Here is a 15,478-nt window from a genome sequence, read left to right on the forward strand (position 1 = left end):
TAATGAGATTTTTGTACAATAACAACTAAAGGAGGCGTAGTTTCTCATGCTGTTCCAATAGAATAAATTTAGAATCCAAACATAACACACAACTCAGAAACAGCATGTCATCTATGATGTCAACCTAAATAACACTGAAATCAATTGAACTAGACGATACGTATCTGAATGAGCTTTCATGTTGAATTTAATGTACAATTAAAGGTCCCAATACCTAATCGACGACTTTATCGCGCTGTGTTAACGACTGTAGTCAACATAAGTAGACTACAATAATATTCAGTAATGAACTACAGCCGTTAATTCAGTCGTCGCGCAGCTAGAAGTTCTCGCTTAGGAATAAACGTTAACTAACTGGTAAAACGTTTTCCTTATAAAGTATTCACCCGGAGCCAAGCCACATGAAGCGTTTTTTGAGTCGGCAGGGCAGGAAGCTCTCCGATTGGCTGATTGGGTTGGCGCCTGAGAAAAAATGTGGCTTGGCTCCGAGACTGCACTTTCAAGGGTGAATACTTTATAAAGAATACGTTTTACTGGGGTTTACAATATTGAAATTTTATTGTAAAAAGCGGTGATTAGGTACCTTTGGTTGGAAGACAGCTGCAGTATCTTGTTCTGCGACACGCTGTAGAGCGGCCCATTGTCGCTCAGCATCTGCACCTTGATGTTGTAGTTGTGCGCCTCGGTGGCACGTGTCAACGCTGTGTTCTGCGCATGCGCTATGCTGCTACTGCTACTATTTAGACTACTGCTACTGCTGCTGATGTCACCTCCGTTCGCTGCCACTTTGCTGGCAACAACAAGTGTGGGTGGAGGGGGTGGAGGAGGAGCAGCTAAGGTGGTGATGCTGGTAGGAGGAGGAGCAGGAGGAGGGAGTGAGAGGGAAGGAACTTGGTTGGGAGGCGACTTGACGACAGCTGATGTGGAACAGCTGACTGCTGACGCCGAACAGCTGATGCGCTGACCTTTCGGCTGATGACGGTCTACGTCATCGTTGGTCAACCGCTCCAGCGATAGGGTTGTTGCACCTGGAAAAATAAAGAAAATTCTATTGTAGAATAAGCTCCTTATTTATAGAGAAGATAGCATATACTATCTTCCCTCTCTGGTATAATCAAAGGTACTTTGTTAACAATTGGGAAACCCAAGATTAGCGACGTTACTCAAGGGAGTAGAGCAGCAGAGGAGTAATGGAATTTCAACACTTTATTCACAAAATTGTAGTAAGCTGCACTAAATGAAGTTTCAAAGAAAAGATAAACATTATGACTTGGAACTGAGACTAATATTACTACATCTACATGTACAGTATTTTACGGCCAGAGGCGTAAAAGTGTAACAGAAGCTATCATATTTGCGTTAGATGCATATAGACAAGCAAATTACCCGAGTAATACAACAATAAAACACAACTGAAACTTGAGTTATCAATATAGTCCAGTCAATGAAGGGTTATAGAGGAAAAATTTTGGAGGACAATTTTTGACCCCACAGTTCTGTTTAGGGTAGTAAGGAGGTAAATATATCAAAAGTCCCCATCCCTACCCACTGTGCTAAGGGGTGGGGTGGTTCAAAGGTACCATTTTTTGGTTTCTCAAAAACTATGCATCTTACAAACATCACTGTCCAATACAAAACTGAAGCTTACATTATTTCCTACAATATTCAACCAACAACTTTTTCTATATCTTCTGTAGTTTTCGAGATATCCGCTCTTGAAGGTGTGAAAGTTTTGAAAACCCCGATTGTCTTAAATTGTTTCATATTTTTGTTCTTATAACTTTTTAAAAATCCATGAAAAAAATCCATTCTGATTATGAGTTTATAGAGCAACAAATACTCTTCAATTTGATGTATAATTTCACACTTTTACGCATATCCATACGACTGTTGCAGCAGTTCAGTGTTGAGTGTAAAATCTCCAGAGTTTTGCGTCAATAGAACAATTAGCAAAGGAATTTGGAGAAAATGTTATGATCACAATTTGTATGAATCATCACAAAACTCCACTCATAAAATATTGTAGGAAATTTATCAAGCTTCATTTTTGAATGAAGTAAGGTTGGACAATAAATGAGTAATTGAAGGGCGTAACACTAACCATGCGGCGTATGCCTAGGAAAGAGTGCGTTAGCGGTGGCATGATCGGGCGACCAGCTCTTAGGTCGTCGGCCAGCCATCCGACCCATCAGGTCGGAGCCGGCGTCGGATGCCATGAGGCGTCGGCAGCGTCCGACTCCCGACGACGTCTGTCCGCTGCTGTCCGATTCGCTCTCTCCCTCACTCACACTGCGTCGGCTGTCTGCCGTCGTCTCACGCTGCAGCTTCTCCTTGTTCTTCTTAGCGTCTAGTATACCCTGCAACAAACAACATCATTATTAGTTCTAAAATTCATTAATAACACTTGGAATTCATTTCTTCACAAATTATTTACCCATTAACCCATCTGTCAAATGGCAGATTGGTATCTATTCTCTTCAATATCTATATAAATGATTTGCCGATTAATATTGATGGAAACAATCTGGATGGTTACCTTTTTTTCTGATGACTGGCTTAAAAATTAATTGCCCATCCGAGTTTGATCTTGAAAGAGAACGAAACCATAGTTATTTTATTCTAAAGGACTGGTGTGCAGCTAATAATGTGTCTCTTAATGATGACAAAACCTCTGATATAATTTTCAATTTCAGAAAGCAGAAGGATGCTACACCACTCAAGTTTCTAGGTGTTATGATTGATTAATGTCTGTCATGGGAGGCGCACATTGATTTTTTTGTCAGTTAAACTCTCCAAAGGCCTGTATATGCTTCGCAGACTATGTGTAACTGTTGATAGGCCTGTGCTGATGAATATCTATTATGCACACATTCAGAGTCTCCTATCATATGGAATTATGCTTTGGGCTAGTAGTGTTAAAGCCAATTCAATCTTTGTCCTTCAGAAGAAGGCTATTAGAATCATATGTGATTTGCCTTTCAATGCTCATTGTAGACCACATTTCATAGAACTTGGATTGCTGACATTGCCATCACTGTATGTTTTTAATATTTTATGTCATGTACATAAAATTTGGATAAATATGATAGAAACCAACACCATAATTTAAATACACGAAATAGACATAGACTTAAAATTCCGCAATATAACCATTCCAAATCTCCGAGAAACTGGCACTACATGTCAATAAAATTATATAACTCCACACCAGACAAATTGAAGTTACTAGCATTCACTCAATTTAAAAATAAAATTAAATATGTATTAATTAAAGAATGTTTGTACACAGTAAATGATTTATTTTCTATAAACTGGGTACCATTTCTCTTATGATATAATGAGTAACTTGTGATCTATGCTTTACATTACTTGTTAATTGTATTTTTAAGATTGACTAATGAATAATAGTGATTTAAAAAAGATGTATTTTGACGAAGTCGATGTATTTTTTTTGTAAATATTGAATGACTAATAGAATTCTATTCTAATTTATATTTTGCTTACATTGGATTGTCATAATTCAAAGAATGGCTACAGTAAAACTTAGTTATAACGCCATTCAAGGGACCACACATTTAATGACGCTATTTGAGTAACACTTTAAAAAAGTTTCAAAATCTTAATTTTAAACCGAGAAAAAATTAAAAAAAAAAAAAAAAAAAACAAAGTTTTTATATGTGAAACACACTTTTAATACAGGTAATTTGGGAGAAACATACTTCAACATTTATATGTATGTATAACTGGATCTTATCTAAAAAATCGAGTTACATTGTAACTGGCATTTAGACTATTATCTGACATAATGAATACTAGGATATTCGCTTTCTTGGTAAGGGCTACTCGTATTTACATAAAAATTAAAAATCATAGTACCCTTTTTACAACTTTGAAATAATGATTTTACTCATTCACTTGAAAATGACATATAGGAGTCGAAACCTGTTGAGAAATAAAGGGTACAGTACTTTGATTTTCAAATAAGTTGAAAAAGGGTACTTTGATTATCAAATTTTATGTGACTGCTAAAATTATCAGTGAGTTAGATAAAATGTAAATTTTCAAGTACTGTATGAACATTCAATATGAGTTTAATTCTGAATATATTTTACTCTTTTTTTCGCAGACAAAATTTACTGAAGCAAACAGCTTTTTATGTTTTAAATGGTCTACTGCTGGAAAAAGCATCAGTAGGCAATGAATTATTGTAAATAATATGCTGATATCATGAAATGAAACTTAAGTTGATTAGTTTTACGTAAGCTAATTATTCTAGACAAATTATCAACTCTATTCATGGTAAACTGACCTGATATGTTTCCAATTGTGTGATGAAACTCTTGTTGGGCTTGATGCAGTTGCGTTTCTTCTGAACATATTCGATCGCCTTTTTCAAGTCCCAGTTGTACGCCTTCATGGCATAGGCTATCACCACTGACGCTGATCTACTCACGCCCATCTTACAGTGCACTAATACTTTCGAACCTTCTTTTCTAAAAATCACATCGAAACAGGTTCAATTAGAACAGAATAGAAAATACAAGTCATTAAAGTCTAGCTTCAAAATTCAGTGAACAATATAATATTTCTTATATTGAAACTGGGAAGTTGCATAATGGTGAACATTTAGGATATATTTATTCATTATTTCATAAATTGAATGAGCTCAAAGATTGACTGGGAACCAAAACTCGTTTGACTGTTCATAGTTATTGAGAATTGGTGGACAGTCATGTAGGAAAAATGAAATGAGGATTTTATTTATGAAATCAGCACAATGTGAAATAAGACACAAGAAATAGGCCAATACATGCCTTCCCTTGTCCCTGATTTCTGATTTTTATGAGATTATTCTAGCATTCTGATTTCTTCGAAGGTTTCGTTGGAAAGATCACAATTCATAATATTTATATGCATTGAAAATTTATAATTTCAAAGAGTGATATGAGAGTCGAAAAACGCTCTGATAGTCATGGTAATAGACTAATATAATACCCATGTATAATAATATATTATATTTTTCATTATTATGTTTTAATTATAATTATTACAAATTGTGATAATCAATAATGCGAGTACTTACTGTGCTTTTGTGATGTATTTGAAGGTGTTTTCTAAATGCAAAAGTAAGTCAGTTTTCTCATCATCATACACCCTTATATTCAAATAGTCAAACATTCCCGGAAAAAAATTGTCGATTTCTCTGGTAACATTCAGTATATGACAAACTCTGAAAAACAAGAAACAAAAACGTTAATTATTTACAAAATTGATTATCAAACAAGAACATTAGAAATTAGGCCAATGTGTTTAATGTTAAAAATTATATTTTGTGTTAATCGTGTTCGGAAATAGTTTTATAGAGTCAATAAGTTTCTGAATGCTGGAACAAACTATCATTTTTCTAAATGAACAGTTTTCACTTTTCAAAACCATGTTCCAATTTTTTTATTGACTACTTTGGAGTTTTTAAAGGTACACTGGGAGAATATTCACACAAATTCCAAAGAGCATAAAAATGTTCCATTTGCACACAAAAGTTTTACCAATTATAGTTAATTTTCCTTAAACTGAAAATTTACAATTAACCTTTTTGTGATTAATGAATTTTGTCTGATTTTTAGAATTTTGTCTGATTAATTAAGAATTTCATTTTTTAGTTCCTGCTCTTGCCTGAGCATGATAAATTATCGGTATTCAAAGTTTTGTCTTTGTATATATTGTAAAGGGAATAAATATTTTTGATTCTCTACTTCATCCGAAAATCAATAATTTTCCACATGAACGATAAGTTCCACTTTAGTCGCCAGAAGCACAAATACCTATTACAGAATATTAAATTTGTTTGTTAATTTCTTTTGAGACTTGAGTTGAGTAACTATTACAGACTGTATTCTTTCAGATTGTATTCACATTCATCCACAGATGAACAAATATCCAGTTAATTAATGAAATTAATCAGCACAGGCGCCGTCATTTGCTGAAGATTGAAGAAAACACGTTACGATTAGACAATCACATACGTTTGCTGGATAATGTCAAGTAAAATGTCAAGAAAATAGTCTTGAAATGAATGAAAAACTATTGCAGACTGTATTCTTGTAATTTCAATACTTGTACATTCATTTCAAGTTAGTGATTTCAAGACTTTATTTTCATGAGATTTTACTTTACATTATCCAGCAATCGTATGCGATTGTCTGATTGTAACATTTTTTTAAATTTTCAGCAAATTACGAAGCGTATACTAATTAATATACTCAATGGACAATAAAACTATTCTATATTAATGTTATAACAAAAACCAAATTAATTGCTATCAAGCAATACCTCTGCTACTGCAAAATATTGACAACAATTATTTCGATGATAGCTACTATCAAAAAATTCTATCCTAAAAATCGATTCTATCCTATTGTACAAACATGGATTAATTCAATTTGGAATGTTTGTATTGTGCTGACCCATTCTTGTTGAGCTCGTCGAGGTTGCTGGCGTTCCACTCGCTGCCGAGGTAGACGTGAGGGAATATCTCGGTGGCGGCGTCCATCTGGCCGAGGATGACCAGCATCTCCTGGTCGATGAATGGTTTGTACTCGCCCAGGTCCATGGCCAGCGCCGCCTCCAGCTGCGTGCGCACCTGCTTCGACGTCACCTCGTCCAGGTCCACCGTCATCATTATCTCTTTCAGCTTGCTGCGGATGTTCTCCTCTGTCGACTCGCGTTGCGTCGATCTAACCCAACAAACAAACAACAATATTAATACTTGCAAGTTAATATTATACAGTATTTTAATACAGTGGAACCTAGATAATTCGGACCTCTTTAATTCGTAACCCTCCAAAATTTATAATATATTCTATTCTGTTAATTGAGCATTGTTATTGACAATATTTATTCCAGTTTTCAGATGGAAATAAATTGGAAGTAACATTTTTTTAAATGCTAATTAATGAATAATTTATTATTATTATTATTTATAGCATTTAATTGGGATTTCGTTTAATAATAATTATTCAAGTTTTGTCGGGAGATGTATATTATTGCGTGATTCACTTAATAGCATAAGATTATAGGATTTATGTAAATAGCACAACATTAGTATTTGGAAGCAACTGAATTCTATTTTTTATGAAATATCATGTTTTTTGTTTGTTTTTGTTAATTTAGTATTAGACATTATTAGTATGTTTGTTTGCTTTATAAAATTGTAAAATGGAGTAAATAAAGATGATCTGAATTTTGAATTTTAATTGCCAGTGGAAACTCGTTCCCTTGTAGTAGTGAAGAAATATATTTTGATCGCCTCGATAATTCGTACTAAAATCCAGCGCAGGCTCATCTTCGACTTCTAAGAATAGTGTGATTTATTAGTTTGTTTAGTTGATATTCATTCATAAGGAATTATAATTTACTTATTTCAGCACATAATATAAGAGTGGGAGGTTGACACCCAAATGCACTCATGAAAACAATCAAAATTAAATGGCAACTCAAAATGCTTTATGCATGACGTCATATTTTTAAATTTCCTTCAAGTTGCAATGTGAAGAATTAATTCAAAGAATAAATTTAATGTTGACAGTTTGAAGAATCTCTCTTTATATTTTTCTCTAATTTCTACGATTTCATTCAAATTTTTCCAACGACAAATTGTTAGACTGACTTGTTGCGCAGCGAATCAGGCGACGGAGGTCGCTTGGACTCCAAGTTGTCCATGGCGTGCCACTCGTTCAGACAGGACTGCTCTGACTTGATGCGGCGCTCATAGTAGGCCACCCACTCGTGCGTCAGGCCGCCCTCAAAGTAGTTCTCCTCACGCGCCTTGCAACTCACTTTGTACAGCGTCTGCAGTGCCGACCTAAAACAACACAAATCATTCATGAAAATATGTATATAATAACTTACAATAATAGAATAGAGAAGTTGAAAATAAATTGCAACAATATTAGTAATATCAACATATCAGCTATATCTGTAACTTTAGTTACAAACCTCTCGGCTAAGCTACCGGCCAATAGAAGAGTAGAGAATGGGAGAGTTATCTTTCTGATTAAGAGTAATCTTTAGATTCTAACTCTCTGGCCAGTAGACCTACATTGATCATGTACTTGTGTACATGTTCATCATGCATGTTTTGTCATCAGCGAGAGGCTTCTAGCTAACATAAAATAAGCAATTAATAAGAATAAATTATAAACCACTGGAGAATTACAAATAATAATGATAGAAAAATAATTTAGCCTCAAATAGAGCAGCGAAGAATACAAAAAATCGGAGATACAGAAACCTAACCTCAAAAAGATTTGCTCGAAGCCTTTCGCTGTGATGGAACAACAATATAAGTCGACTGTGTATGTGCATGAACGTTCTAGCGTTAGTGGCCAGTCTCAGAGATATCTTGAATCAATTCTTGATTTATAAAAAAAGTGTAGAAAGCACAAATTATGAGTGTTAAGACGTAAGCAAAGTAGCAAGTAACAAAGAAGATTGAAAGCTTAGTGCTTGGCTCTATTAAATAGAGCCAATAGATTCATAAGATTATATCCCCACCAAACATGAATCAGTTTGATATAGTTGTTCGATGTGAATGATACACTATGAATGGTAGGCGCACACAGATCGTCATCGGACGGACGGCAAGCATCGGACGGATCGGACGATTAGATTTGATGCATAGTTTTCAATTGGAATATGCGCATACCTATCCGCATCGTATTATACGTATTATATCAATACGATGTGGATAGGTATGCGCAATCCAATTGAAAACAATGCATCAAATCTAATCGTCCGATCCGTCCGATGCTTGCCGTTCGTCCGATGACGATCTGTGTGAGCCTACCTTAATTGCATGAATTGCATGCATCAATAAACAGTGTCAATGTTAGCATTCAAGTGGCATACATTTCCAAATGAATATTTATAAATAAAAACCTTTTCAATCAATACAGCCTTTACTGTAAAATAAAAGAGAAAACTAATTATAAACACTTTTCCACTTTCCAACCACTAAACTTGTAGCACATCATAGAACAAAATTATTTTCCCTGTGTTAAGGTCATTGACACTATAGAAGGGAAGTTTCCTCAACTACACAGTATATTATAGTAGATAACAAGAAGAAGGTTTAGGACAACATTGAAATTCCAGGGAATCCCACTATCGCGAATAATGTGGTCAGTCGAGTGTCGAGTGATCAGGTGATTTCCACACCCACGCACACGACCCAGATTTAGCCAGCAAGCTAAAATGGAAGGAAGGAAAAAGGAAGAAGAGGAGGAGGAGGAGGAGGAGGAGGGTGAGAAATGCAAAGGATGAACACCCACACATGTATTCCAACAACGCGGATAACCCACTGATTTTCTCCTTCACTTACTCCTCTTTTTTCACTCTTCAAAGAGTATTGTGACCAAAAGAAGCTCATATATGCTTCATCGTCCTCCTTCCTCTTATTTTCATTTTGCATAATTTTCCTTTATTCTATTTCTCCACATTTTTCTACCTCCTACAGTAATTAAATTTCATGCATCCCTCTCTCATTATTTCTATTAATTCATCTTATTTTCCATGATTTCCCTTCATTTTCTTACCACCTCCATCTTGTTTCTAACCTTTTTCTCTTTTTATACGTCTTTCTCTATTTCTGCTATCCACGTCCCTCATAGTTGCACACCTACAATTCTCAAACAAACCTTCTTTGGATTATTATTTTTGGAGAACATAACTGAATTTGGTGCTCAAAAACAACGTTTAACTCCTCCTCAATTCTTTTTCATGATCTTCCTTCATCTCCTTCATTTTTTCCCTTTTCGTCAACTTCTCTTCTTTCTTTCCATTCTTCTTCTTTGCTTTCAAATATTTGAAGAGACTCTTTGACCAATAACAAGTTTCTATTTCTTCCTCTCCCTTAATGTAATGTTTCTTTTTTTTCAATATTCTTTTAGTTTTTTTGCATTTGAGAACAAGCAGGCTCCCATCTTTTCCTTTTTCGTACAGTTTTCATAATATTTCATTCAACTCCTTCCCTTCTTATAAAATGCTTCTCTTCATTTCTCTTTCTATATTGTTTTCTCTTTTATTAATGTTTTTTCTCTTTTATATAATGAGTATTCGAGATCAAAATAAGTATCTATTTTCGGTTCCTTCTCGTCTACTTCTGCTTTTCATCACCTTTACTTTCAATTGTCAATTTAATATTTCTCTTCTCACCCTCTCTTCTTTTCATGTTTTGCTTCGAAATTCTTCATTATTTATAACCGAAAGAGACAGATGATTCAAAAGAATGCTCACAAGTGCACCACTTCACAAAACAAATTTAATATAGAAGCAAGGTCCTTGCATCCGGTTTTTGGAAGGGTCGACCAATGCAGCCTCGAGCAGGTAGAAAGAAATCTGACTGGGGTGATGTCAGATATCATTACAGTGTGGTGTATGAAGAGGGTTTGCTTTAGACTGTGAAACAGGTACCCAGAGCTCAGTTCACTATCATCACTTTCAATATCAACATACTCATCTACTAGACTGCAGAGCACAGAAACAGACGCCCACAATTGTTCAATAATAATATTATTATTAATAATATTATTTTCATAGCTAGTTCAGTTTTATAGATGTTTCCGGTAATATTAAGACTTACTTGATTACTTAGCGACCAGGATTACTTAGGAATTACACTGCACTGAGGTTCACAGTCAACAACGTTTCAATGGAAAGCATTGATGTTATTTATGAGAGATACAAACAGCCTAAAGTGAATCTCAATATACAAGAATTGTTTTAATCGCAATTGGCATCACCAAATCGTGCTTCGCTTGTTAAACGATTTTAAAATCATTCATAAATCCATCCAATCATTAAAAAATAGTATTTTCACAGTAATGTGGATAAATGTCAATATAAATAGTATCAATAGCTTAAAAATATATTATTATTGTTTTATTAATTTCGAAAAAGGGTACTACAATTCTAATTTATAAATAAAAATAAGCAGCCCTGAATGCATACATTTCAAGAAGAAATAACATAGTCACTACCAAACAGCGATATTTTAAAACTACATGTTGGTAGTAAGATCTATACCAATTCATTCCAGGTAGAGCATTTACTAATATTTGCCAAAAATGATTTGAAACTAAATTATTGGCCGTCAAAAAATCGTCTAGACATCATAAAATTATTTATGAAAAAAAATCATAACGAAATCCCCAGAGAATTTATATAATTTAGAACGGTTGGATTGGATAAGATAAAGCAAACATAACCTAAGACGTGGACAATTTAGTTGGTCTCTAGTCAGCTATGCAGAACTGTAGGTAGATCAGCACCTAGTTTGGACATCTCTGTCATCCAGTTTACCTTCCTTACTACCACACAGAAAACAAGAAAAAGAATGAAGAGAAAAAGAAGAAAGATAGGAAGGAAGAGAGCGACAGAGAGAGATGGCGATAGGGTGGACATGACTTAACAACACTTTTTCAGACTACCAACTTTCAGTGAAGTACCACACGTAGGTATGAGGTCTATTGACAAAGAGTTTCATTCACAATCAGACGAGAGAAAACGCCAATACCCACGTATAGAGTGTCTAAACACGGAGATGATCTCATTTTTATTAAGGAATTGCAATTAAAAAGCAGCTAGTTCCGTTGTGTATTGCAGGAGATTATTTGCTATTTTCGAAGTCTCTTCACGTACAGTGAAGGCTTCCATTGGCTTGAACCGTTCAACGTTAATTGATAAGTTGTTTTACTTGATAGAAAGTTATAAAATTACTCATAGAAACAAAATTCTCATACAGAATTTCAATAACGGTTTATAAATATGAAATTTAGTAATGTCTGAATATAAAGGATTGAATTTGATATTATGGAAATCGAATGAAGTTATTGATTATTCTATATCATTTATATGAAAGTATCCACTCCTAACTCCTATGCTCATTATATTAGTAAAGTAAGAAATGTAGCTTGTCTTTTTTTTAAAATACCAAAATGGTATTTGAAAACTAAGAAGTAAAATAAGTGAATGGTAAAATTAAATAAACATTTCTGAAATCAGCATGATTCTATGTTAATTACTTATTTATATAAAACTTTTTTGTTGCTATGGATGATAATTTTGAAATGCAGTAGAATTTAAAGCAAAACTGAAACAAGACCATCATGCTGCTATCATCAATGAATAAAATTAATTTTAGATGAAGAGTCTCAGTTATGAAATAAATAGTCAACATTACAGAGACAAATTGAAATCGACATAAAATGCAAGATAGAAACCAGCCTTATTGAGAATGAAACGCAACTGAAATGATTATATTTCAATATTGTTCTATAATAAATTCTTGGAAGATTAGAAGTAATATTACATTTTGGGACAGATTATTCAAATATGGTTGTAGATTCGACAATAACAGGAAGTAATCATTAAATAGAAATTGGAGCCCATTCATTCGATTGAATTTCAAAATTCTCAGAAAGTAAAAATAGATTAACAAGAACTAAATACGAAAAGTTATCTGTACTTATTAGGAGTTGTTTGAATTTGATTACTTGTTAGGCCCATAAATTTCAGAATGAAAAATTAATATGAAGTAAGAAACATGAAATGTGTACGAAATGAACAGTAATATTAATTTATTTATTCTATCTACCAAATCTTGAACTGATAGAGTTGATAGGGGATAAACTCACAGCACCAGACTTCACTTTATTTTTTATAGTGTGGAAATGATGGAGATTGTTCTTATATACATGGAGTTCTCGGCATTGTTGAGGAAATACGAAAATGTAATCTGGGAGATACAAAAAAATGAAAACACAAAAACAGTTTAAGATCTAATCCCAGCATAAGCAACCACTACTTCCATTTTGGATTAGTTTTGCCCATCTTTGAATTTCTGAGGCTGACAACCCGCATAATATAGATATATTAGAGGAAGGGAATACATTCTATATATTTAGCAGCTGACAAGGCTCGTTTCAAAATGAAAAGAAAAAAGTCCAACAACGAGAAGGGGCAGAAGAAAGAATTCAAGAAATATTTTTCATACAACCGGTTTTTACTTGGAAGGCTGACAAAAGGCCAGTGTAGTGCACTGAAGAAGTGAGCATAATAAATGAAAGAAATGAGACGAAGGACAGATTGAAAAGAAAAGAACGAAAAACAGTAAAGCAACACATGCAACACACTGCAAAAATAATGGTAGGCTACAAGTTATTCAGGTTTCATCTCACGAGAACTTGAAAATTGTCTTTGGTCAACTTTTCCTAAATTAGCAATAATTTGCCGAATTTATGGTTGATTTGCATGATCACAAAAATAATGAAGAGATAAAAAATTTCAATAACTTATATTTTTGGGGTCTCACCTTGAAAAAGATAGGGGACCATAATTGAGAATGGTTTTTTTAAATCCTCACATGTTCGTTCAAAAATGAGCCAGTTTTCATAGAAAATTCAAATGTTCAATGCTTTATCCAACTATACTGTCATCTGTTAGTTTTTATATCGGTTCAAAAAATTATGCGGAAATTACAAAAGTTTTTCAAAGATATTATGTTTCAATGTTTACAGAAGCCTTGGTTCATTGTAACTTAAATCCATTAAAAACTATTGGAATGCTATTGGTAAATACACCTATAAAATCTTTACAAGTTTTATTCCCTGGTTCTTTATGTAACCTTCTCATTCCTGATAGAATGAAACAACAATCATCATTCATCACTGACCTCTTGACTTATTACAAATCTCGAAGATGAAACTCACGGTACAAGTTCAAATCGTTTTAAATAGCACCGTTAAATAGGCCAGTATAATTCAATAGTTCATTAAAACGTGCTCCTGGTAACTAACAAATAAGAGATAATTACACCTATGGATGCGAATAAAACTGTAGTAAAAGCACATTACAGTAGTTTACAAGGGACAGGGTCAATGACACCAAATGCATACACATATACCTATCTTCACCAAGCTAATGACCACTGGCTCGCATAATGAGCTTAATTTTGTAACCTGCTGCTACTATATAAACTACAGCCTGTCTACTTCTGTATGTCCGCTTTCACATTTCGCCATGCTATTCAAAATCAGCCGCCATATTGTTTTACAGGGGAAGAACACACCGACTTGTAAAATTGTAGCATTATTACCAAAGTAGGATGCAGCGAGACCAATTAGCAGGCTTAAATCATCGTGAAATGAAGGAAGTACCGATAGGTGTGTGTGTGTGAGTGTGTGATTATCACGATAGGTAATGGACGTTGGATAGGGTAGAATTAAGTGGCTAATTAGGAAACTATTAGGAGAGTCAGTAAGTCATAAAATTTTATCGTTTATGACTGGCAATTATGTGAGACGATATGGATTATGACAGAAACTAGTAATGAGCATAAAAGATGTGAGTAGAGCAATCACTACGAAGTAAGCCTACTCTGGTAAAAGAAGAGAACACGCATCTCAACAATAATTATGACCGTAATCGATGATCCACCTAAAATAAATCGGATGAATTACTCATCCACTTGAAAATCAGATTTCCAAATTGAGTAGCGCTGAAACAAAGATTTTCAATGCCAAGATAACGTTTAGTAGCTACACTCGACCCGCTAGAAATCTGAAGTGGACTATCATATTTACAATTTCCAAATATGGTAATCGTTTTCCAAGACGAACCGCTTACCGCTGTAAATAGCACTTTAACTTGTTGATTTGTGTATTAGTAAGCATCATTCATTATAGTCTAAACTATGACAACTCGAATTTGATGAAAATTATAATAAGTGATTTCATTGTACCAATAATTTGAATAAATTAGCCTAATAAATTTTTTTCAGAATCCAAAAATTACAGATTTTTAAAATTAGACAGTTGTTTACTGTGTTGAATGAGTTATAAATTCAGGAAATTTGTAAAATCTTAGAAGTAACGCATAGTTTCAATACAGAACTTACTTTGTTGGGAGCTTGAATCGAATACATGAAAAAAGTATTAAATGAAAAAGTTTCTGTCAATTTCAAAGATACTGCTACACTCCATTTTCATTGGCAGTGACAGTAATTGCAAGATGAAACAATCTACTTTCAAAAGATATTATGCATAACGTTTATACTTTATACATAACACACATTTTATTGTGTACACTCAGTGTGCAATGCAGAAGTAAAAAGCATACTGCTCCAGCTCAAAAGTTTCTCAATACAGTTTCAGTAAGTTGTATAGAATGTTTTCTTTTAGTGAACTGAACACAATTCGTAGATGGATCAAGTTGTGTTATTCATCCCAATCGTATATGAGCCACGTTGAGAGATATGCAAGTTTTAGGGGAGATCCGCACCACAATTATTACGTAACCACTAACTTTCAAGATATCCTGGAAACAATAATTAGACTATTAGATTCATTACAATAAATTCATGAAAAAATAAATTTACCTAGTAGGCCGACCCATATCGGAAACGGGAATGATGATAGTTCAA

The 15,478-nt window shown here is 33.9% G+C and overlaps 1 protein-coding gene across 8 annotated transcripts in view; it reads right to left on the bottom strand.

Moving 5' to 3' along the window:
- Positions 1–15,478, bottom strand: part of LOC111061728 (protein phosphatase Slingshot) — a 221,968-nt gene that overhangs the window by 2,499 nt on the left and 203,991 nt on the right. For all 8 annotated transcript variants that reach the window (XM_039437058.1, XM_039437055.1, XM_039437056.1 and 5 more), the window contains 6 exons: positions 7,667–7,861; positions 6,465–6,734; positions 5,084–5,230; positions 4,310–4,493; positions 2,102–2,357; positions 584–1,028 (listed from right to left, as the gene is read on the bottom strand). In XM_039437058.1, the coding sequence (XP_039292992.1) occupies positions 584–1,028; positions 2,102–2,357; positions 4,310–4,493; positions 5,084–5,230; positions 6,465–6,734; positions 7,667–7,861 (1,497 nt within the window). The remainder of the gene's footprint in view (positions 1–583; positions 1,029–2,101; positions 2,358–4,309; positions 4,494–5,083; positions 5,231–6,464; positions 6,735–7,666; positions 7,862–15,478) is intronic.

The sequence above is a fragment of the Nilaparvata lugens genome, chromosome 10, assembly GCF_014356525.2.
Source record: "Nilaparvata lugens isolate BPH chromosome 10, ASM1435652v1, whole genome shotgun sequence".
Lineage (NCBI taxonomy): Eukaryota > Metazoa > Arthropoda > Insecta > Hemiptera > Delphacidae > Nilaparvata > Nilaparvata lugens.